The sequence below is a fragment of the Pan troglodytes genome, chromosome 6 (genome assembly GCF_028858775.2).
Source record: "Pan troglodytes isolate AG18354 chromosome 6, NHGRI_mPanTro3-v2.0_pri, whole genome shotgun sequence".
Classification (NCBI taxonomy): Eukaryota; Metazoa; Chordata; class Mammalia; order Primates; family Hominidae; genus Pan; species Pan troglodytes.
In genome coordinates, this window is record NC_072404.2 from 118243377 (window position 1) to 118269575 (window position 26199).

The 26199-nt window shown below is 38.8% G+C and overlaps 2 protein-coding genes across 27 annotated transcripts in view; one reads left to right on the forward strand and one right to left on the reverse strand.

Moving 5' to 3' along the window:
• Positions 1–26199, reverse strand: part of FBXL13 (F-box and leucine rich repeat protein 13) — a 268541-nt gene that overhangs the window by 70459 nt on the left and 171883 nt on the right. For all 26 annotated transcript variants that reach the window (XR_010158650.1, XR_010158651.1, XM_063814976.1 and 23 more), the window contains 3 exons: positions 4978–5076; positions 4332–4449; positions 4069–4231 (listed from right to left, as the gene is read on the reverse strand). Coding sequence is in view for 24 of the 26 variants with exons in the window: in XM_063814976.1 (XP_063671046.1) it covers positions 4069–4231; positions 4332–4449; positions 4978–5076 (380 nt within the window). In the remaining 2 variants the exon portion in view is untranslated. The remainder of the gene's footprint in view (positions 1–4068; positions 4232–4331; positions 4450–4977; positions 5077–26199) is intronic.
• LRRC17 (leucine rich repeat containing 17) overlaps positions 4330–26199 on the forward strand; it is a 62211-nt gene continuing 40341 nt past the window's right edge. Inside the window, exon 1 of the mRNA XM_001158135.6 lies at positions 4330–4504. The gene's annotated coding sequence lies outside the window, so the exon portion shown is untranslated. The remainder of the gene's footprint in view (positions 4505–26199) is intronic.

A 26199-nucleotide genomic window follows, 5' to 3' on the forward strand; every position in this document is an offset into this window, starting at 1 on the left:
TGCTGATTGCTGACATCCGTTTACACCCTCCGTTTGTTCAGATTTGCAAAGAACTGAGCAGTTAAGGAAAAAGATATCCTGTTTCAGCTGAATGAGCCATAGTAGGTGGATGCAATGCCTGCGTGCCCATCAACCTTCCACCTATAAGAGGGGGAGTGTGCCAGCACCTAGGAAAGCAGTTAAGGATGTGTGTGTGTGTGTGTGTGTGTGTGTGTGTGTGTGTGTGTGTGTGTGTAGAAATTCATATTATAGTCAAGAAAGGATTAAAAGTCAATGGAAAAGATTATTGAGGTAATGATCCAAATTAATTGGTTAATACAGTTAGGGCCAAACCTGGATATCAAAAGTATCCATGCTGTTTTTTTGTTTGTTTGTTTGTTTTTTAATACACAAGCTGGGGTTTCATCCCTAAAGATTCAGACTCAATAGCTCTGAAGTAGGGCTTGGGCATCTATAGTTTTTTTTGTATGTTTGTTTGTTTGTTTTTGAGACCAAGTCTCGCTCTGTCGCCCAGGCTGGAGTGCAGTGGCGCGATCTCAGCTCACTACAAGCTCTGCCTCCTGGGTTCACACCATTCTCCTGCCTCAGCCTCCCGAGTAGCTAGGACTACAGGCGACTGCCATCATGCCTGGCTAATTCTGTGTATTTTTAGTAGAGACGGGGTTTCACCATGTTAGCCAGGATGGTCTCGATCTCCTGACCTCGTGATCCGCCCACCTGGGCCTCCCAAAGTGCTGGGATTACAGGCGTGAGCCACCACGCCCGACGGGCATCTATAGTTTTATTCAGCTCCTCAGGTGATTCTGACACCTTAGGATTTTTACTTTTAAATTCTTTTAAATATGTATTTTTAATTTATCTTTTTGTTGCTGATTCCCATTGCTTTGTAGTGAGAGAATACCATTTGTTGATAAAAATAGTTTGAAAGTTGCTGGAACTTGCTTTTAAATTTTGTCCATGCATGATTTTTTAAAGGATTGATGTGTGTTTGAGAAAAACAAAAATTCTTTAACTACCCAACTTACTATTTTAGGTTTAACTCTTATATGTGCATATTAAAATCTTAAAACTCTGAAATTAAGCTTAATCTTTTTACCCTATATGTTATACTTTTTCATCCTCCCTCTGTTGTCATTTCTTCAGAATGATCTCCCAGCTCTATACTTCTCTCCTCGGTGAGTTCTAATCTGCTGATCAGCATTCCATTGTTTATTTCAATAACTATATTACATCATTTGTTTCTAAAAGTTAGGTTTTTTTTCCCAGATAAATCTAATTGTTTTATCATGTTTGGTTGTCTGCTCATATTTCTGATCCCATTTTTTATTTCTTCAAACATTTCATACATGTTTACTTAACAATCCATGTCTGACAATTCCTGTATCTGAATTACCTGAAGGTCAAATGTATTTTGCTGTTTCTGTGACTCTTTCTCATGGTGACTTATATCTTTGTGCATTTTGACAATCTTTGACTTTGAGCACCTATTTATTTGATCTTAATCTCTAGCCTGAGAAGCTTTGTGCTAACTTCTTCCAGGAGCTCAGGAACTACCTACCTGAGACCACTCTGCCCCCTTAAAGAGGTACAAACCCTGCAGAAGTCTCAGGTTCTGCCTCCCTACTTTGAGTCTTGCTCAGAGCTGATTCTCTCAAAGGCAATTGTTGTCATAAAATTTGTGCTCAGAGCTGCTCAACCTTTTATGTTTGCTGGCTATTCACTATTCATCTCAAGGAATTTGTTCATTGAGAGAGTAGAAAAGAATGAGGGGATTCAAGGCTACTGGATATTTCTCTTACTCTTTGTGAGCTCAGCAGTATATTGAAAATATATTTAATCACGGATCTGAATATTTTTGGCAGAGCCCTTTGAAGTGTCTTGTCACCTCTACTTCTGGAGGCAGAAAACTTCCATTTAAGATTAATTAGGCAAGGCGCAGTGGCTCACGCCTGTAATCCCAGCACTTTGGGAGGCCGAGGCAGGTGGGTCACCTGAGGTCAGGAGTTCAAGACCAGCCTGGCCAACATGGTGAGACCCCATCTCTACAAAAATACAAAAATTAGCCAGGGATGATGGTGGGCGCCTGTCTACTTGGGAGGCTGGGGCAGGAGAATCATTTGAACCCAACAGGCAGAAGTTGCAGTGAGCCAAGATCGCACCACTGCACTCCAGCCTGGGTGACAGAGTGAGACTCCATCTCAAAAAAAAAAAAAAAAAGAATAATTAACCCGCAGAAGCCTGCACGAAATGCAAGAATGAAATTCAGTTTTATTTCACATATTCATACAGATAGAAATTAGTTGATACACACTTGTGTATGTAGTGTGTGTGCGTGTGTGTGGGTGGGTGTCTCACTGTTATTATTACTATGTAACAAATTGATCCAAACTTTGTGGCTTAAATGGCAAACATTTATTATCTCCCAGTTTCTGGACCTCAGGGATTTAGAAGTGAACTAGAGTGGTTCTAGCTCAGGGTCTCTCATGAGTGTGTAGTCAAGATGCCAGCTGGAGCTTCAGTCATCTGAAGGTTTGACTGGGGCTGTAGGGTCTGCTTCCAGGCTCACTCACATGGCTGTTGGCGGGAGGCTTTAATTCTTCACTGGCCCTTGGCTGGAGCCCTCATTTCCTAATCCAGGTTTTTCCCATTCCAAACCCTTATATCTCCTCCAGCTCCCAATGACCCATGCTGCCTCCCCATTTTAATAACAGACAACATAGGTTGAGATTCTGTGTAGTGGGCCAGTGCAGTGGCTCATGCCTATAATCCCAGCATTTTGGGAGGCCAAGGTGGAAGGATCACCTGAAGCCAGGACTTTGAGACCTGCCTGGGCAATATAGTGAGACCCCGACTCTAGAAAAATTTAAAAACTAGCTGGATATGATGGAGTGTGCCTTGTAGTTCTAGCTACTTGGGAGGCTGAGGCAGGAGGACTGCTTGAGCCCAGGAGTTCAAGGTTACAGTAACTGTGCAACTGTACTTCAGCCTGGGCAATAGAGCAAGACCTTGTCTCTAAAAAATAAAAATAAATAAATAAAAGATTCTGTGTAGCTTAGATTATTATGCTGACTTGTGCTTTCCCAAATATTAGCCAACTTCAATGTGGATCAAGTACTATTTTGTGGATCAAATGCTATTTTGTTATTATCTGGCCCTATAAGATTATAAGAATTCTACATAGGTAAGAGTCTGAGCTACCCACTGGGGAACAGGTTTCAGCAGAAACCTCTTGATCCTTGGCCGGGTGCAGAGGCTCACACTTGTATTCCCAGCACTTTGGGAGGCTGAGGCAGGTGGATCACTTGAGGTCAGGAATTCAAGAACAGCCTGGCCAAAGTGGTAAAACCCTCTGTCTATTAAAAATACAAAAATTAGTCAGGTGGGGTGGCACACACCTGTAATCTCAGCTACTCAGGAGGCTGAGGCTGGAGAATCACTTGAGCACGGGAGGCAGAGGTTGCAGTGAGCTGAGATCGTGCCACTGCCCTCCAGCCTGGGCAACAGAGCGAGACTCTGTCTCAAAAACAAAACAAAACAAAACAAAACAAAACAAAACAAAAAAACAGAATTTGCTCCTGAGAATACCAGGAGAGTAGTCCAATAGTGGCCCAGCTAAAGAAAGGATTTCAGTAAGAACCCACCCTCTGTCCATTTGTCAGAAATTCTTCACAGAGGAACAATCTAACCCGTACCCAAGAGGAAAACCTTCAATGAGATTGGTTCTTCATAAGCAAGTCAGAAAGTCCATGTGGGAAAAGATCATGTTAACTGAACTAGCTATGGAAACCCTCAATAGGAAAGGTAGCCTGTAAGTATTCCTGTGAGTTTCCTTAATTTTACAAGGGTCCATAATTCCTCATATCCTGAGCTTCCCCTACACCCCATATGATCAACCTGGGTTGGGAGCCCCTCTTTCTTATAACCACAGAACTCTGCACTTACCTCTACTTTAACACATGAACTCTTGACTTTCATGTTTACCCCACGAACCATAAGTTCCTTAGGAGAGAACCTGGCACATACTAGATAATCAACGTTTCTTGAATATATTACTGAATGACTCATTACCTTACACAATTTGCCAAATTCAACACAGTCAGTTGCTTCAAAGGTGAAAGGGATCTGAGGCTGCTGTCTGTTATTCCCTTGCAGTCAGCCATATAAATGTGACTGAGATTTGGATAATTCTTGTCTATAAATTTGAAGGATGCATCAGTAACCCTTTTATTTCCTGTTTTTAAAAAACAGAAGAAAAGACAAGTATTGTATTTAGAATGCCACAAGAGTAAAAGTAAACAATAATGCTGAACCACATTTTTAATATAACAGACCTTCAAATCGGATCTTTCTGAGTTTACAAGCAGAAAGAGCTCTGAAAGTACAATCGGAGATATGCGGTGCACCAGTGAAAACCAGCGATGTAATACGAGAGCATTTTTCAACTAAAGCCTTCAGAAGAAAAAAATGATTAAATTAATCAAGTGTACAGAACAGGTTTAGCAAGGTAATGAAGTCATTTTTTCCTTCAATATATTAGAGACAGACATGTTAACTGTTAATTTTCCTAATTTCAAAGAAAACTGGATTTTTCCATACATTTTAATACACCTACATTTGACTAATGTGGAGGAATCAGAATTAAATCATGTACTAAGAGTATGGGAAAATATGAGAAATGGACTACTGAAAAAAATTACTACATTTGGCAGCTTAGCATGGAGAACTAAACTCAAAGTTTGTGCTTAGGCTATAACATCACTAAAAAAATTCCTAACTGTGAAACAAGGTTTCTTAGGATATTTAAGGATTCACATGTTTTCAAGGGTATGTGCATGTGTGGAAACTTTTCAATGATTTTATTACTATTTTAAAATAACTAAAATGAAAAGTCCATTCATATTTTTCAGTAATTCAAGCCATTAGAACATATATCTATCTTATGGGACAGAAAAGTAAAGGTACTTCCCAACTACCTACTTTTACACAGTTGTCCGTCAGAGTTGGCATGTCATTAATGGTAAGATGCATAATTCCAGTGCAGCTGTTTGAAATGTACCTGAAGCCTTGGACTGAAATCTGAATTGTACAGAGTAGAAAATAATGGGAGAATGCATTAGCATGATAAAAATCCAAGGGAGTAATAACCAAAGATACACCATAATTTTGTTACTATGTTTTAAAATTAACCATAAACTATGGCAGACACAAGAGGGAAAGAATCTAGTCTTGATTTCTTTTTTTTATTTAATTTTTTTATCGAGGTAAAATTTATATAACATAAAATAAGCCATGTAAGCCAGATGCAGCAGTGCATGCCTGTAGTCTCAGCAACTTGGGAGGCTGAGATAGGAGGATCACCTCAGCCAGGAGTTCAAGGCCAGCCTGGGCAACACAGCAAGACCCTGTCTCTTTAAAAAAATTTTTTTAATTAAAAAAAATTAACCACTTACATAAGTTATTTAATCATTCATAATGTTGTGCAACCAGCACCTAAATGTAGTTCCAAAACATTTTCATCACCCAAAAGGAAATCCTGTACCCATTAAGCAATTGCTGCCTATACTCCTTTCCTCCTGGCCCCTGGCATCATTAATCGGTGTCCTGTCTCCATAAATTTACCTTTTCTGAATATTTCATATAAATGGAGTTATACAATATGTGGCCTTTTGTTCCTGGCTTCTTTCACTTAGTGTAATGTTTTTGAGGTTCATGCACATTGTAGCATGCAGGAACACCTCAATCCTTTTTATGACTGAATAATATCCTATTCAATGGAAAAACTACGTTTTAAAAATCCATTAATCTGTTAATGGGTATGTGGATTGTTTCCATCTTTTGGATATTGAATATCTACACGCATGTACATCTATTTGTTTGAATATCAGGTTTCAATTCTTTTGGGTATATATTTAGGAGGAGAATTGCTGGATCATATGGTAATTCTATGCTTAATTTTTAAGAACCACCAAAATGTTTTCTTCAGGTGCTGCACCATTTTACCTACCCACCAGAAATCTATAAGTGTTCCAATTTCTCCACATCACCAACACTTATTTCCCATTAAAACAAATTTCCTTGTGGGCTTGAAGTGGTACTCCATTGTGATTTTCATTTGCATCCCCTTAATGAATAATGATATGAGTATCTTTTCATGTACTTGCTAGCCATTGGTATATCTTCTTTGGGAAAATGTCTAGTCAAGTTATTTGCCTTTTTTTTTTTTTTAGTTGGGTTGTTTGTCTTTTTGTTGTTGAATTATAAGAATTCTTCATATATTCTGGATACCAAGTCCTTATTAGATGTACGACTCAAAATTATTTTCCATTCTGTAGGTTGTCTTCTCATTTTTTAAAATCATGTACTTCGATGCATAAACACTTTTAAGTTTGATGAAGTTCAGTTTATCTATTTTTTCTTTTGTTGTTCATGCTTTTGGTGTCATATTTAAGAATGTATTGCCAAATCCAAGGTCATGAAGATTTACCTCCTATTTTTTCTTCAAAAGGGTTTATTATTTTGGCTCTTATATTTAGGTTATTGATCATTTTGTGTTAATTTTTATACATCGTGTGAGGTAGGGGTCCAACTTCACTTTTTTTTTCATGTGGATATACAGTTGCCCCAGCGCCAGTTGTTGAAGAAAGTATTCTTTTCCCCATTGAATGGTCTCAGCACCCTTTTCAAAAGACAATTGGCCATAAATGTATAGATTTATTTCTGGACTGTCAATTCTACTCCATTGTTCTATATGTCTATCCTTATGCCAGTGCCATACTGTTTCAATTACTGTAGCTTTGTAGTACCGATTTCTTTCTTTTCAACTATCATTATCCACATTAATGGAAAGAGCAGTGGCAGAGAGTGTCCGAAATAATGACTGATTCAAAGATCAAAATATTTGCCTATAATGAATTACCTTAAGATAATTTGTTATTTAGACTGCATTTCCTATAACAAATGGACACAGATAGGAAATCAGATTGTGTTCAGATTCAGTAAAGGGAAACTGAGATGCTGCCCAGAAGCAGACAGAAGGGGAACTCCCCTGAAGGGTCATCTCCAGAAGAGTATGACAGGGACAATGAGGAGCAGCAGCTACAATGGACCTCTAGGGAGACCTTTGGAGACTTCATTTGCGCCACCTCTCACTAAAGGTGACTTCCAAGGTTCTGTCATCAGAGCCTCCACCTATTCAGAAAGGACTAGCCAAAAGTTAGGGAACTGAGTGTCATAGCCCCAGGACAACCAGAGCTCAACTCAAATGTCACTTCCTTAGGAAGTGTTCCTGACCCTTAGATTAGACCAGTTTCTTGTTATATACTTACATCACCATGTAATTATCATAACTACAATTATATTCATTTTATGATTGATTAGTTATTAAATGAATCCCCTGTATACAGCTCCCAGCACGGTGCCTATAACAACTGATGAGATAATTGAGTAATATTATTACATGAATAAATGGAGGAATGTATGAATGGCTTCTGAGAACCATGTCTATTCAGTAGGTTCCCCTTCTCAGCAGACACTAATAATATGAGCACCCAGACAAAGGCCAAAGGAATTTTTATAGCTATTGAAATAAAAAGAAAAGAAAAAAAATGCTAAGGGAAGCCCTTGAAACCAGGGGCTGAGCATGCAGGCCTGATTTGCTACAGAAGCCAGGCCTTTGGGTTGGATTATATTTGGACAATTTTTCTACATTTCTAGTATTTTTCTATTGTGCTACAGAAGCCAGGCCTTTGGGTGGGATTATACTTGGATAATTTTTCTAAAAAGACTTTGGGAAATATGTTTCTAAAGCCTGAACAAATTTATGGCAATTCGTGTGATGGAGTGCAATACAGTTACAAGTTAATGTTTTAGGAGAATAACTGAGCTCATGATATTATTTCATGAAGAAAAAGTTGATTATATAAGGCCTTGCTATACAAAATGTGGTCCATAGACCAGCAGCATAGGCATCACCTGGGAGCTTGTTCAAAGTACAGAATCTTAGCCCACCACTACTGACTTAGAGGCTGCACTTGAACAAGACAGGTGATTTACACACAGACATGACAGTTTGAAAAGTGCTAACTGGGAGGAAATGAAGAACAAAAAAAAAGTATATCAGTCAGGGTTCTCCAGAGAAACAGAACTTGGATGTAAGTGTATATACTTACATCCAAGTATATACACATACATACACACACACACACACACACAAACATCCAAGTGTGTGTATGTGTGTGTATGGAGAGAGAAAGAGACAGAGTGAGAAATGTATTTTAAGGAATTGGTCATGTGATTGTGGGGGCTGGCAAATCTGAAATTGGTATACCAGGCTGGTAGTCTAGAAACTCAGAATTTCTACATTGCAAGTCTTGCAGCAGAATTGTTTCCTCTTCAGGAAACCTCAGTCTTGGAGACCTGTCTTTATTCTTAACATCTTCAACTGAATGAAGTTCACCCACATTATAGAGGGGAGTCCACTTTACTCAAAGTCTACTGATTTAAATGTTTATCACATCTCAAAAATAAAAACAAAACAAACCTTTGCAACAACATTTACACTGGTGTTTGACCAAACAACTAGGCACTATAGCCTAACCAAAGTGACATAAAATTAACCATCACAGAAGGAAATACACCAAATGCTAATAGTGATTATCTCTGAAGAGTGGATAGTTTTCAAATTTTCTACAGTGACCATGTATAGTCAGAAAAAAAGAGAAACAGAAAAAGGCATCTTTGGGGAAAAGATAGCGTAAGGAAGCCCTTGGACGGTTTTTGAATCATCTCCTACCATAGACCTCTTCTTTCAGGGAAACACTAACTAATAAATGGCCCACGACTCTTTATAACTCTTCCTGCAATCCGTGTGTGCCTTACTTTCCTTCAAAGAGATGTTCAGGTACTCTTTTTTTGAATTTCCTACTGTGTTGGACAACTATGAGGGGATGAATGAATTAAATTTAGGAGTAAGATAAAGTCTGGGAAAGAGTGCAGAGTTTGGCAACAGACAAGACTGAAAAGGATTCCAGGCCGGGTGCAGTGGCTCACGCCTGTAATCCCAGCACTTTGGGAGGCCAAGGTGGGCAGATCACGAGGTCAGGAGATTGAGACCATCCTGGCTAATACGGTGAAACCCCATCTCAACTAAAAATACAAAAAAATTAGCCAGGCATGGTGGCACGCGCCTATAGTCCCAGCTACTCAGGAGGCTGAGGCAGGAGAATCGCCGGGAGGCGGAACTTGCAGTGAGCTGAGATTGCTCCACTGTACTTCTTCAGCCTGGGCAACAGAGCGAGACTCTGTCTCAAAATAAAAGAAAAGAAAAGGATTCCAGGTGGAAGGTAAGCACAAGTGGAGGCAAAGCAGTGGGAGTGCTGGTCTTGGCTGAAGTGGCAGGATCACTCTTGGGATGAATAAGAAAAGTTGAGTAGGTAAGGAAGGAGGGAAAGCTAGTAGAAGACTGGTAAGGCAAGAATGAGGTGGGTTTTTTGTTTGTTTTTGTTTTTTTTGTACTGCTATGAATTCTTGAGTAAACTTTTTATAAGTAGCCCAGAGCAAAGTCCAGGGGAGAGGAATGAGCCTTTCAAAACATGAACAGAGGAGGAGAGAAGAATGCTGGGTTTGGAGTTAGCTGGGCTGGTTTTGAGTCTGGCTCTACCTCTTTCTTGCTTATAACAAAAAGTAGCTCAACCTCTCGACTCTTAGTTTCCTCATCTGGAAAATGAGCATAATAATACCCATTTTAGGAAATTCTTGAGAAAATAAAATGAGGCAATGTATATAAAAGTGATTAGCTAGCATAATGTCTGGCATGTAATATTGTTATCACTTTTCCTGTTATTGTTCTTCTGGGCACATTTTGCTCCCATGGGAAAGAATCAAGAAGCAGGAGTAGGGGGTCTTGAGAACTCATTGTAGTGCAGCCCTCTTACTGCAAACAAAGAAATGGGATTCAGAGAAGTTGTGTGATCGGAGAACAGGTTCTTTATCTATTCCTCACAACGTGGCCCCAGTGCTGAACATAGTGTCTGACACAGAGTGGGTGCTCCAGAAATGTTGAATGAATGAATGAATGGATTATCTTGAGTCACATAGCAATGGCAGAGCCAGGGCTAGAGGCCACCTCTTCCTATTATGACACACAACCCCAGGTTTGAGAACTGTTTTTTGTTTGTTTTTAATTTTTATTATTATTATTATACTTTAAGTTCTAGGGTACATGTGCACAATGTGCAGGTTTGTTAAATAGGTATACATGTGCCATGTTGGTTTGCTGCACCCATCAACTCGTCATTTACATTAGGTATTTCTCCTAATGCTATCCCTCCCCCAGTCCCCCACCCTCTGACAGGTCCCCGTGTGTGATGTTCCCTGCCTTGTGTCCAGGTGTTCTCATTGTTCAATTCCCACCTCTGAGTGAGAACATGCAGTGTTTGGTTTTTTGTCCTTGTGATAGTTTGCTGAGAATGATGATTTCCAGCTTCATTCATGTCCCTGCAAAGGACAAGAGCTCATCCTTTGTTGTTTTTTATGACAATTCTAAATTCCCCCCATTCCAGACCTTAGTTCATAACCCTAACACTAATATCTCTAATAATGGTTTTCATAAAACATACAATCTTTTCTCTCTTGCTGTCTTTGTAACACGTTCATGACAAGATTTCCTGAACAAGAGGGAAAACGATAGCAAAAAGCAGCCACAGCTGGGTGATCCTTACAACACAGCCCAAAACTTGATGCTATCAACCAATAAGATTAGTATCCAGAAAGTGGGGGGTGGGGGGTAGGGCTCTGAGAAGGACTCTTTAGCTTTGTCCTGGCATGAAGTACTTAGTTTCCTACACAGTTTATATTAGAATATCCAAAAAGATATTTGGCTAATATTTTATGACTCACATATTCCTCCCAGAATCTTTTAGGCCAAGCAACCATTAGTTGTCCTTTCTCTTCCTAAAATAATGGAGATATAAGTCTGAAATTAAAAATTCCTATCTAAAGGAAAAAGCAAAATATTTTACCAAGTTAAAATTCCAGGTCTCATCACAGCTGATATCTGTGCATTTTCTGTGTAGGATTTTTACACCTGAGATCTGATTCCCGTTTGGTTGTAAAGTGATTTTGGCTTCCATTTTGACACCAACTGGAGCCCTGCCACCCTGTCCTTTGCTGGTTAAGCCCCCACTGATTGGGAAGTTGAGGAACTTGGCCTCACCAGTGGTGTTCCAACCACAAGTCCCAGCAGACAGCTACTGCTGCTGATGGGGGCAGAAAAGCTTGGTGATCACAGGAAAATTCTCTCCAGCTGCCTCTGGGTGGGTCTCAACCCATCATCATGAGAAGACAGACCTGTCTGTAAAGGAATTGAGTTGTCAGTGAGCCACATACTTACTAAAGACCAAAGTGCAAAGCACAAAGGACTAGCTCAGATCCCTCTGCCGCTCTAAGGTAGTAAAAAGAAGGAAGAGACTTAGTGACAGGGATGATAACATCATATGAAGCTTCCACTTCCCACTCCTCCAAAACTGCCTGTGAGTCAGCTAGCTCAGCAGCACAGAAAAGACATATATGCAGAGCCAGACCCTCTAAGGCAGCCAGAAATATCCATCTGAGATAGACATGGCCCATGCTGTGTTCCTGTACCACCTCCAGCTGTTTCTCACATTCTCACAGCACTGCATCCAATGACTAATAGGTAGTGTGATGACTTTAGTGATATCCATATATTTTTATGTCCTCTTAATGAACTTTGACTTAGCAAGTAGAATGAACTGTTGGAGAGAAAAACAAAGCTTTCCTTCAAAACTATTATGGAACATTGTTTTATTGCATTCAAATGCACCACAAGCATCTTTAATAGCAACACTTCCTAGGGACTGTGCTACGAGGGTTTGACAGACTCTCAAATACCATGTCCTCTATAGGGACAGGAAGAGAGGTCTGGTAATTGTCTTTCTCGAGGTCCTGCCAACCCCTCTTTAGATGATCCTGTATTGTCTAGGTCTATATATTGTTCACAGCCATCCCCATCTCTATGGTCTGAAATCCTATCCATTCACTACGCACTTCTTCCTGGTAGTCCTCCCTGATCACCTCAGGTAGACATGTTTCTAACTCTTACATCTGAGCACCAAAGCCTGTGGTCTACACTCTCCCTGCATTTTATATCCTCTGCCTTATATGACAGTTACCTGCACACATGTCTAGTTTCCCTGCCAAGAAGCATGGACAGCATCTTAGCCATAACTGTATCGTTTACAGTACAGCACAGTGCCTGGTGCAGAGTGTTTGTTAATAGACCAAGTAGTTGTTGAATGAATAGTTTGTAGAATATAAATTAGAATTAGTAGTTTCAACGGGATGGCAGTCAATATGGTCAGTTGTTAAACATTGCCATATTTATATAAAAACACTGGACAACCAAACATTAAAAAAAAATTAATTTTCCAGTGTGAGTGAGGAACCAGGACACAAGCTGAGTGAAGCCTACAGATGCCAGGAAGGCTTGCATGCTTGCCAACTCTGTGTGCATTTACTGCACAATGACTCAGAGCTGGGATCTGTCAGAAGCAGGCTGATCCATCCTAAACTTCGCCATTCTAGAATACACTAATTGGTTCTTTTCCTCAACCAGTGGCCAAATTGTTCATAGTTTCCCTTGTATTACTGAGAAAATCACAACCATAATACTTTTTTCTTACAACACAATGATCCACAGAGCTACTTGGTTTGTCTAGATTTATTGAACTAGATGGTGGCTTTACAGCTACAGTTCTAACCACATGCTCACCCAGGTCCAAGACCAAAATAGAGTTTTGTGAGCAGTTCATGAAATTCTGTGTCACTTCACAAGATAGGGAGAAGAGAATAAGAAACCAAAATAAGTATGTTTCCAGAAAGAATAGAATTTTTTCAAACCTTTTTTTCAGGAATAGGAAACACGATCTTAGTCCCCTGAGACTCATCACTTTGTCATCTGATTCTTCAAGATCTAAAAATTTTTGCCAGATGTTTCATTTTTACCACTTAATATAATAAACATCCTTATACATTTCGCCTACAAAGAGATTATATTAAGCTGTGGATGTTAAACAATAGGTGTTTGTTACTTTCTTTAATTTTTAATTTTCACTATGAACATAACTCTGTTATGTTCCAATGAATAATTTTAACAACCATTTAAATTTATATAAGTCCTATTTACAAGATATATAAAAATGTTTTCATAAATTCTACAATTTTTTTTCAACACAGGTTGAAGTCTGGTTCAGAAAGGACACAAACCATTCCTCTAACAGGGAAACTGAGGCACAATAACTGACCCAGAAAAGCAGGAATTGCACTGTGATTTTTTTGACTCATAACTACTTTTCCACTAGAACTCCTCCTTATTAAATGATACTTAAAACCACATATTTTTTCAAATACAAAATGCAACAATTTTTTTAACCATATGTAGTATAGCACTTTAGAGTTTCATAAATGATATTCTTATATTAAAAACCAAGGTAGTACATACCCAAAATGTGTCACTTCCTCTTTTTTACCACATTAGCATTATCTATGTTCTTGAGGATATTAATGTCTATCATTTCTCTAGAATATTACACAATAATGTGCTACTGCATATCTCTTCCCAACTTCCTGTTCAGTGACCTCCTGTTGGTAGCTTAAAATAGGCCATGGTGAGAGTTATTTACACCATAGAATTCAGCCAACACTAAAAAGTCAGGCTTTTCCTGCCCTTTATTATTCCATAGAATAAAGGAAAATGGAATCAGCCAAATATAAGTGCATCACAATTTTGAATTTAACTGTTTCCAATTCATTTTGATACATAATCTGGTCATTCACAACTGGTTTAGCTGGTCACAAAACTCTTGTTGTTCCAATTAACGTTTATTGACAGACTTCCAAATCTATACCTTCACTCCCAGCTCTCTTCCAAGGACCAGACTTCTACTTCCAATTTGTTCTTGTCATTTGTACCCAGATGTATCACAGCAACCTGAAATTTGGCCTTTCCAAAATAAGATTCATTATTCTTTTTTCTCCAATCTTGCTCCTTTTTTGGTTATCTTGTCTAGTTACCATTTAGAAACACAAAATCCTAAAGCTGAAAAAGACCTCAGAGGTTATTTAGCCCAGCCTAGCCATTCTACAGGTGAAGGAGTCGAGGCAGAAAAACCAAGTAACTCCAAGGTTACATAACTGGTTAGTAGCATAACAAGAAATAGATCCCAGGTCTCCTAACTTCAAGAAAGGAGAGGCTGGGCACGGTGGCTCGCGCCTGTAATCCCAGCACTTTGGGAGGCCAAGACGTGCGGATCACAAGGTCAGGAGATTGAGACCATCCTGGCTAACACAGTGAAACCCCATCTCTACTAAAAATACAAAAAAAAAATTAGCCAGGTGTGGTGGTGGGGACCTGTAGTCCCAGCTGCTGGGGAGGCTGAGGAAGGAGAATGGTGTGAACCTGGGAGATGGGGCTTGCAGTGAGCCGAGATCACACCACTGCACTCCAGCCTGGATGACAGAGCAAGACTCTGTCTCAAAAAAAAAAAAAAAAGAAAGAAAGGAGAAGGATGAGGAGGGAATGGGGGAGGGGGAGAAGAAGGGGAAGGGAAAGGCGAAGGGAGAGAAGAGAGGCGGAGAGGAAGAAAGAAAAAGAAAGAGAGGAAGGAAGGGAGGGAGGGAGGGGAAAGAAAGAGAGAGAGAGACAGAGACAGAGAAAGAAAGAAAGAGAGAAAGAAAGAAACAAAGAAAGAAAGAAAGAAAGAAAGAAAAGAAAGAGGAAAGAAAAGAAAGAGACAAAGAAATTCCTCCCCCGACTCTTGCTTTGCTTATGCAATCTCCATTCAATTTGGCTAGTACATTCATCCCTGGACATGCCTGTGTGGCTTTCTCCAACCTCCAACACAAATCCCAGGGGTGAACAAGTAAGACCTTCCATGATCTCTGCTTCTCTGAAAGGAGAAGGTTGGAATTTATGTAACCTAGAGAGAACTGAAATGACCTTGGAATCTTCCAGTTTGCAGTTTGTACAGCCTACCTCTAAGTTTCGTGGGCTCTAGAGAGATTTAACAGTACAAGAACTGATAAGCCATTATTACTGCATTGAGTATTATAATCATTTGAACATTCCTAGAATACTGTCCCTTTTCATTTTTTGTTGATTTGTGTATAGTGATTAAAATATAATTGGTGAAAAAATAGAGCGCACATGGTGACTCATGCCTGTAATCCTGGCACTTTGGGAGGCTGAGGTGGGAGGGTTGCTTGAGCCCAGGAGTTTTAGACTGGCCTGGACAACATATTGAGACCCGTCTCTAGAAAAAAAATTTGAAAAGAATTAACCAGGCTTGGTAGCATGCGCCTGTAACGCCAACTACTTGGGAGGCTTGAGGCAGGAGGATCCCTTGAGCCCAGGAGTTTGAGGCTACAGTGAGCTATGATCACACTACTGTACTACAGCCTGGGTCACAGAGAAAGACTTTGTCTCTTAAAAAAAAAAAAAAGAGAGAGAGAGAAAATACTTTCATTTTATATTTCATAGCTTCCTAGGCACTTTTCTTCCTGTAAATTTAAAGAAATATCAGACTTGACCTTACCAAGAAAAGAGATCATCAAGCCTTGCTCTAGCAAGTTACCAACTTCCCCACTACGTAACAGGCATCCTGAGCTTCCACCTGAAGCACCTGGGGAGGCATGCCCTGAAATTGGCCACAGTCTCATTCATTCATTTGTCAAGCTTATCAAAGTCCTACTATGAGCCAGGTATTGTATTATTTGCTAAGGATACAGATACACAATTATATAAGGCACCATCCCTGTTTTCAAAGAGCTTACCTTGGGAAGGAGAGCAGACAAGCAAGCAGATAATTGAATATGTAGAGAATGCTTAGTGAAAGGTACAATGATAAAAGTATGCACAAGAGGGATACTAACCCAGCTTGGAATAGGGCAACAAACGGCTTAGTGAGGCCCTTCTAGAGAAGGCTGTGATTGAACAGAACCTTGAAGGATAAGTGCAAGTTAATGTGGTGAATGGAGGAAAGGGACAGTAGCAGGATGTCCAGGCAGAGGGCAAAAGGTGAGCCTAGTGAAACAACTGAGGCTGGAAATGAAGAACAGGGGAGGCACCAAAGCAGAAACCCCTATGGCAAGCTCCCCTACTGTCTGGTTTCACTATCCTAAATGTAAACATATAAATCTGAAACACGGTCTTTGGACCAGCTTTTCATCCAGCTTCTTCTCCAACTCCACATTCAGAGTTGTTGGTTTCTAGGCATTTGGGCTTGAACCTGAGCTTGAGTGGGCCTCAGCCTTGCTTCCCAGCATGTCTGGTTGTTCCATGCCTGGCTTCCTGCAGAGGGCCATAACCCATCGTTGCACACAGTTGAAGATACATGAATCTGTAGGGAAAGTGGCTACCCCATGATAATGTCAATGGGAGAATTGTTGGAGTTACACATAAACAGAGCAGAGGATAAAGGGAAAGTAAAACCAGGAATCATCACCCTCCCAATTGGCACTTTCTCATGTACAAGTAGGATAGCTTTGTTCTCCCCATTAAAACTCTTTCTCCTACTCATATTTTCCATTCTGAGACTCCAAGAGAAACACGGACATATTTTAGAGAGCTCTGAAATGAACTGGGAACTAATGTGAATCTCCTTGGAGCATTTTAGCTAGTACATTTTATCCATTCATTCATGGGAATATTTAAGGAAAGACTTGGAGGAAGTTAACCATGCAGATATCTGTAGAAAGATTCCAGACAGGGGAACAGCCAGTGTGAAACCCTGCAGCATGAGCCTGCTTATGTTTTTGAAGAACAGAAAAGAAGCCAGTGTGGCTGGAGTAGAGTTGGCAAGAAGGAGAACAAGAAATGCTGTCAAAGGGGCAACTGGAAGATGAGACAGATTTCTCAGGGCCTTGTAGGTCCTTCCAAGGCTTTTCTTTTATTAAATGAATAAGAAGGCTTGCCAGGTACTTAAGCAGAGGAAGGACATTGACTTGGGTTTTTAAAGGATGCCTCTAGATATTATGTTGAAAGTAGACTTGCAGGAGGCAGGGGTGAAAGCAGAAAGGCCAGTTAGGAGGCTATTGGAATAACCAGGCAAGAGATCATGGTAACTTGGACTGGGGTGGTGGCTGTGAGATGGTGGTTGGATCCTGATTAGATTCTGCAAGAATAGTCAACTGCACTTCCTAACAGAGTGGATGTGGAGTGAGAGAAAAGAGTCAAGGGTAATGTCTTAGTTTGCTAGACAGGCTGTAATAAAGTACCACAAACTGGATGGCTTCAACAACAGAAATGTATTCTCTGGTTCTGGAGGCACAAAGTCTGAGATCAAGGTGTTGGCAAAGTTGGTTCCCTCTGAGGGCTGTGAGGAAGGATTTGTCCCAGGCCCCTCTCCTTGGCTTACAGTTGGCCATTTCAGGTTCACATAGCATTCTCCCTGTATGCTTGTGTCTGTGTCCAAATTTCCTTCTTGCAAAAGAACAGCCATCATACTGGATTAGGGTCCACCCTAAATGACCTCATCTGAATTAATTACATCTGCAATTACCCTATTTCCAAATAAGGTCATGTTCTGAGGTACTATTGGGTGTTAGGACTTCAACATATAAATGTTGTTCATTCCATCAATGAACAATGGATTCCATCAATCCATAATAGATGGTGCCTAGATTTTTGGCCTAAGCATCTATAAAGATGGAGCTGCCATTAACTGAGGTGGGGAGGGCTGTAGTGGAGCAAGGAGCAGGAATTTTTTTTTTTTTTAAGATACAAGAGTCTAAATTTTGAGAGAAATGTCTGGGTTGGAGATATATAAATCATATACATGAGATACATATACTTTTAAATACATATATTTTATATATATGTATATGTGTGTATCTATATGAGCAAATATGGTATATGTGTGTATATATATGATTTTATATATATATGAGTGCTCGTTATTGTAGGTGATATAAAGCCATGAGACAAGATGAGATCATCAAGGGAGCAGGTATAGCTGGAGAAGGGAAATGGATCAAGGACTGAACCCTGGGGCCCTCTGTGCTTAAGGGATTGAGAGATGAAGAGGTAACTTAAAGAGGCACTTTAACAAATACTATTAAAAGTAGGAAAAGAGAAAAATAAAATCTATAGCACGATATAATTTATGAGAACACAAGAATGCATAGAGATTTAAGGAAACATAAAACAAATTAGAGGGGTTGCTTGTGTAGGGGGAGGGGAATATAAATGGGAAATACGAACAGAAGGAAATAAAATTAAACAAGAGAGGGGCCCTGCACAGACTGATTATGGAAGTTTGCCATGAACTGAGGAGTATAATTAAATCTGCTCTTGGTATCTGAGTTCCAAAATAAACAAAATAAATCCAATGTGAAATAAAATAGAAATCCCTGGTTATGTTTTTTCCCTTGAGTTCTTTTTCTTTCCTGCACAATATTGCAGAGGAAACACAGTATTTTTAAACTTCTTAACTTCTTTTAGTGAGAATAGTCACCATAGGAATTCCTTATTGAGTTCTGACACTTTGATCAAAGAATATTTGAAAAAAGGAGAATTGAGTGAAACTTAGTTACTGTGGAAGTGAATATAAGATGACTTTAATACTTATTGCTAGTTTCTGAGAAGGAATGAATATTTATCAGCATAAAAACCCACTCCAAGTTTGAATGCTGTTCTCCCACTCCTTTTGTAATATACTTATAACATTGCTATAAAAATTAATTACATGGGTAAAAATAGGGAGTACGTATGGGGAGCCACAGCATCAGCTTTCCTGCAGAAACCACATCCCTAAGTTTTCTAAATCATAAAAGTGTCATTAGGATTGGCACAACCAATTTGTAAAACTAACAATATCAACTAAAGCCAAACAAACACACCTGACAACCCAGCCACTCGACTCCTATATACACACATACATACATATATATATGTGTATATATACACCCATGTATATATTGTGTGTATACATATATATCCATGTGTATATAAATACACAAACATATATATATCCAACAAAAATGTCTGCTGTGTTCACCAAAAGCAACGTACATGAATGTTCATAGAACTTTGTATACTTTTCTTTTCTTCTCTCTTTTTGAGACAGGATCTCACTCTGTCACCCAGGCTGCAGTGCGGTGGCGCAATCATGGCTCACTGCAGCCTCAGACTACAGGCATGTGCCACCATGCCCAGCTAACTTTTTTTATTATTTGTAGAGACAGGGTCTCCCTATGTTGCTCAGGCTGGTCTTGGACTCCTGGGTCTCAATCCTCCCACCTCAGTCTCCCGAAGTGTGGGGATTACAAGCATGAGCCACCGTGCCTGGCCACTTTTCTGTATTATATTTTGGCCAAACTTACCCCAAAAAATTCATTAGGGAAGTTTCTTTGTTCATTAGGTCCCAACTGTCAGTGCCAGCAAAGTGGGAAGTAGATTTCATCTGGCATCCTGGATGTTAAGGATTGCTCTGCGGTCAATCACAAGCATGTTGAAAGCAACAAATTCAGATACATCGTCAAATATGAGCATGTGACTAATGGTGAGAAACCTTCACAACTTTCTCTCTTGCACTTCAGTGATTTTCTCGAGTAAGGCTCTCCCTAAAGCACATCTGGAAGTATTCTTTTATTTTTATTTATTTAATTTAATTTAATTGTTTATTCATTTATTTTGAGACAGAGTCTCACTCTGTCGCCCAGGCTGAAGTGCAGTGGCACAATCTCGGCTTACTGCAACCTCCGTCTTCGGGTTCAAGCGATTCTCCTGCCTCAGCCTCCTGGGTAGCTGGGATTACAGACTTGCGCCGCCATACTTGGCTAACTGTTGAATTTTAGTAGAGACAAGGTTTCACCATTTTGGCCTGGCTGGTCTCGAACTCCTGACCTCAAGTGATCTGTCCACTGGCCTCCCAAAGGGCTGGAATTATAGGCGTGAGCCACCATGCCCAGTCTGGAAGTATTCTTTTAAACCCCAAATGAAAGCTAAATAGAAATTACAGACTCAACAGAGTTGTACCAGTTTCTTTCAATTGCAATGATGGTGACCCAACATAAGCTAGCTTAGCTAGAATGGGAATGAATGGTGTCTTCAATCGCAAGTCCAGTTAAACAACATATCATCTCTCTTCAAACATATCACCTCTCCCTCTTGGTAGGCTTCTTTGTGAAGATTTCATTCTCTCTCCCACAGCAAACAAATTTCTTCTGTGCTGCTGGAGAAGAGAACCACAAAGTGGCCTAGACCTATACGCTCCAGGCCCTGCAAACTCAGGGAGCACAGAATCTATATTTCCCAATGTTAAGTATCCAGAAGATTCTGAATGGTTTTGTTAGGGTTACATGCCCTTCCTGGACAAATCTTAACCCCTGAAGATGGAATTTATGATTGACCAGGCCTGGATCAAATGACTAGTAGCCATGGGAAAATACTAATACCAGTACAATGTAAGTACATTTGCAAGTTATGATATTCATTAGAAAATCAGTCATGTTAATTAAAGAACCTACAGTGTGTATCTAATCCCCAAAGAGGCTGGGCATGGTGGCTCGTGACTGTAATCCCAGCACTTTGGGAGGCCGAGGTGGGCAACCTGAGGTTGGGAGTTCGAGACTGGCCTGGGCAATAAAATACAAAAATTAGCTGGGCGTGGTGGTGCATGCCTGTAATCCCAGCTACTCAGGAGGCTGAGGCAGGAGAATCGCCTGAACCCAGGAGGTGGAGGCTGCAGTGAACCGAGATCACACCACTGTACTCCAGCCTGGGTGACAGAGTGAGACTCCATCTCAAAAAAATAAAATAAAATAATAAAATAATCCCAAAATAATGCAGAATACTTCTAAAACATATGTAATTGATTTTCACTTTTTATTGCAGCTCTTCATCATCATTTATTTTTTCTAAGAAATATAGTTAAACTTCTTTCATAATATCATATAAATACATTCTTCCTGTTTTTGGACAACAGCAGTGGGCATTAAAGTTTAGTCCATGACATATTTTGTTTACATTAATCCAGAGCTCCTAAAGGACAGGGAGGCTGTTTTATTCATCACAGTGCCCAGTATGCATCAGGCACTCAACAAATGCCAGCAAAAAGCATTTAGGTGTAAGCTCCTATTCTCAAGCCTTTTTGTTTTATTGAGACCTTTTTTCTTGGTCACATATATTAACATATAACTTCCTAATACAACATTCCAAATTTATAAAAAGAAAATAGATTCTAGTTTCCAAGAGAGAACCTCTTCGAGGTGAAAACGTTAAACATCTATGAATTGTCAATTTTCCTTCTATGAAGCTATTTTTCTACTACACCCAGAGCTGAAGAGGTAGATAGAGCCTCCTCAAAAGACTTAATAAGTCACTCAGAAGCAGTAACATTCAAACTTCACCCGTTCTTCATGAAGCTATAGCAGCAGCAATTACTAAGATATCTGTGCTTCACGACGAACCCATTTCTTACTCTCACTGGGCCTAAAGGGGCTCAGTTTCAAATTCCACAATTTCTAGTGCCTGAAACAGTGCCTGACACTTAGAGGTAAATACTACTGAATTATTAAATGAACAGATGGAAATGAAAAAGGGATGAATGAAAGAAACTAACATTGTTTTGCATAATGATGTGAAATACTAACTTCATTGTGTTTTGAGGCTTACAAATTAAGAAGTAATTAGGAAAGGAATTCAATTCTTTACACATTTAGAAACTCAAATACTTACTGAGGCCAGGCAGGCAATGCGATTAAGTGGTAGCAGTCCAGGTGTGAATGCTTGTGCTGACCTTACTGAGTGGAGGAGAGGTTGGCAAACAGTGGTCCATCTCGAGGGAGGGAGGCTGACTTAGCTCCAGCCCATTGTGGCCATATGGAAATGCAGGTCCAATTCTGCTAGTTCTTCCCATTTTTAAAGAGAAGCTTGAAATCTAGAATGTTTTGTGAAAACTCCAAAATTTTACATATTGGCTTGAAATTTAAAGACAGATTATGTGTGTTTTGCAGTATTTATTTTATTTTTAATTTTTGTGGGTACATAGTAGGTGTATATATTTATGGGTTACATGAAATGTTTTGATACAGGCATGCAATGTGAAATAAGCACACTATGGAGACTGTGGTATCCATCCCCTTAAGCATTTATACTTTGAGTTACAAACAACCCAATTACACTCAAGTTCTTTTAAAATGTACAATTAAGTATTATTGACTATAGTTACCTTGTTATGCTATCAAATAGTATATCTTATTCTTTCTATTTTTTTTATAACCCATTAACCATTTCCACCTCAACCTCAAAGCCCCATTATCCTTCCCAGCCTCTGGTAATCATCCTTCCACTCTCTATGCCCATGAGTTCAATTGTTTTGATTTTTATTAGATCCCACAAATAAGTGAGAATATGCAATTTTTTTTAATACATCTCACAAATAAGTGATGGGGGATGTTTTTCTTTCTGTGCCTGACATAATGATCTCCAGTTCCATCCCTGTTGTTGCAAATGACTGGATCTCATGCTTTTTTATGGCTGAATAGTACTGCATTGTCTATATGTACCACATTTTCTTTTTCCAGTCATCTGCTGATAGACACTTAGGTTGCTTGCAAGTCTTAGCTGTTGTGAACAGTGCTGCAACAGACATAGGAGTGCAGATTTCTCTTTGATATACTGATTTCCTTTCTTTTGGGTATATACCCAGCAGTGGAATTGCTGTATCATATGATAGCTCAATTTTTAGTTTTTTGAGGAACCTCCAAACTGTTCTCCATAGTGGTTGTACTAATTTACATTCCCACCAGCAGTGTACTATGGTTCTCTTTTCTCCACATCCTCACCAGCATTTGTTATTACTTAACTTTTGGAGAAAAGCCATTTTAACGGGGGTAAGATGATATCTCATTGTAGTTTTGATTTGCATTTCTCTGATGATCAATAATGTTGAGCACCTTTTCATATGCCTGTTTGCCATTTGTATGTTTTCTTTGAGAAATGTCTATTGCATCATTTGCCCATTTTTGATAGAACTATTAGAATTTTTCCTATAAAGTTGTTTGGGCTCCTTATATATTTTGTTTTTTAATTCCTTGTCAGATGGGTAGTTTGCAAATATTTTCTCCCATTCTGTGGGTTGTCTCTTCACTTTGTTGATTGTATCCTTTGCTGTGCAGAAGCTTTTCGACTTCATGTGATCTCATTTGTCCATGTTTGCTTTGGTTGCCTGTACTTGTGGGGTATTGCTCAAGAAATCTTTGCCCAGATCAATGTCCTGGAGATTTTCTCCAATGTTCTCTTGTAGTAGTTTCAAAGTTTGAGGTCTTAGATTTAAATATTTAATCCATTTTGATTTGATTTTTGCATACATTATGTATATAGTGTTATTCTTCTCCATATGGATATCCAGTTTTCCCAGCACCACTTATTGAAGAGACTGTCTTTTCCTCAGTGTGTGTCCTTGGCACCTTTGCTGAAAATGAGTCCACTGTCGGTGTATAGATTTGTTTCTGGGTTCTCTATTCTGTTCTATTGGTCTATGTGTCTGCTTTTATGTCAGTGCCATGTTGTTTTGGTTACTTTACTTCTGCTAATTTGAAGTCAGGTAATGTGATTCTTCTAGTTTTGTTCTTTTTGCTTAGGATAGCTTTGGCTATTCTGGGTCTTTAGTCGTTCCATATAAATTTTAGGATTTTTTTTTCTATTTCTGTGAAGAATGTCACTGGTATTTTGATAGGGATTTCATTGAATCTGTAGATTGCTTTGGGTAGTATGGACATTTTAACAATATCAATTCTTCCAATCCATGAACACAGAATGTTTTTCCAATTTTTGGTGTCCTCTTTAATTTATTCATCAGTGTTTCATAGTTTTCATTATAGACCTCTTTTACTTTTTTGGTTAATTCCTAGTTATTTAACTTAATGTATGGTTGTTGTAAGTGGGTTTACATTTTTATTTCTTTTTCATATTGTTCACTGTTGGCATATAGAAATGCTACTAATTTTCGTAGGTCAATTTTTTATCCTGTGACTTTACTGAATTTATCAGTTCTAATAGTTTTCTTGTGGAGACCTTAGGTTTTCCCAAATATAAGATCGTATCACCTGCAAACAAGGATAATTTGACTTCTTCCTTTTCAATTTGGATGCTCTTTATATCTTTCTCTTGTCTGATTGCTCTAGCTAGGACTTTCAGTACTATGTTGAATAACAGTAGTGACAGTGGACATCCTTATCATGTTCCAGATCTTAAGAAGAAAGGCTTTCAGTTTTTCCCTATTCAGTATGATACTAGCTGTGGGCCTGTCATACATTGTTTTTATTATGTTGAGGTATGTTTCTTCTATCCCTAGTTTTTTGAGGGTTTTTCTTATGAAGGGATATTGAATTTTTTTTTATTTTTTTTCTCTCCTGCTCCATAATGCTACGTTGAGATGTTGAATTTGATCAAATGCTTTCCAGCATCAACTGAAATGATTATATGGTTTTTATCCTTCATTCTGTTGATGCTATGTGTCACATTGATTGATTTGCATATGTTGAACCATCCTTGCATCCCAGGGATAAATCCCACTTGGTCATGTTGAATAATCTTTCTAATGTATTGTTGAATTCAGTTTGCTAGTAGTTTTTTGAGGATTTTTGCATCAATATTCATCAGAGATACTGGCCTGTAGTTTTCTTTTCTTTTCTTTTCTTTTTTTTTTTTTTTTTTTTTTTTTTTTTGCTGTATCTTTGGTATTGGCATCAGGGTAATACTGGCCTCATAGAATTAGTTTGGAAGTACTCTTTCTTCCTCTACTTTTCAGAATAGTTTGAGGAGGATTGGTATTAGTTCTTCTTTAAATGTTTGGTAGAATTCAGCAGTGAAACCGTCAGGTCCCAAGCTTTTCTTTACTGGGAGACTTTTCATTACAGCTTCAATATCATTACTTATTATTGGTCTGTTCAGATTTTGGATTTCTTCCCTGTTTAATCTTGGTAGCTTGTACGTGTCTAGGAATTTGTCCCTTTCTTCCAGATTTTCAAATTTGTTAGCATATAGCTGATCATAGTAGCCACTAATGATCCTTTGAATTCTGCAGTAACAGTTGTAATGTCTCAGTTTTCATTCTGATTTTATTTATTTGGATCTTCTCTCTTTTATTCTTTTTCTTTTTTTTTATACTTTAATTTCTAGGGTACATGTGCACAACGTGTAGGTTTGTTACTTATGTATGCATGTGCCATGTTGGTGTTATTTTTTTCTTAATCTTGCTAAACATTTGTCAACTTTAACTTTTCAAAAACCCACTTTTTGTTTCATTGATCTTTTTTTGTTGTCATTTCACTGATCTTTTTGTATTGGTTTTTTCATTTCAGTTTCATTTACTTCTCCTCTGATCTTTATTTCTTTTCTTCTAATAATTTTGGGTTTGGTTTGCTCTTGCTTCTCTAGTTCTTTAAGATGCATCATCAGATTGTTTATTTATAGTTTTTCCTCTTTTTTGATGTAGGCACTTATAGCTATAAACTTCCCTGAGTATTGCTTTTGCTGTATCCCATAGGTTTTGGTATGTTGTGTTTCCATTATCATTTGTTTCAAGAAATTTTTCAATTTCCTTCTTAATTTCTTCATTGGCCCACTGGTCATTCAGGAGCATATTGTTTAACTTCCACATATTTGTATCGTTTCCAAAATTCTACTTGCTATTAATTTCTAGCTTTATTCCACTGTAGTCAGAGAGGATGCTTGATATTATTTCAGTTTTTTTGAATGTTTTAAGATTTGTTTTGTGAACTAACATATGATCTATCCTTGAGAATGATCCATGTCCTGAGGTAAAGAATGTGTATTCTGCAGCTCTTGGATGAAGTGTTCTGTAAATATCTATCAGATCCATTTTGTCTATAGTGCAGATTAAGTCTGATGTGTCTTTGTTGCTTTTCTGTCTGGAAGATCTGTCCAATGCTGAAAGTGGGGTGTTGAAGTTTCCAGCTACTATTGTATTGGGGTCCATCTCTCTCCAGCACTAATAATATTTGCTTTATATATCTGGGTGCTCCAGTGTTGGGTGCATATATATTTAAAATTGTTATATCTTCTTGCTGAATTGGCTTCTTTATCATTACATAGTGACCTTCTTTGTCTGTTCTTATAGTTTTGGTCTTAAAACCTATTTTGTCTGATATAAGTATAGT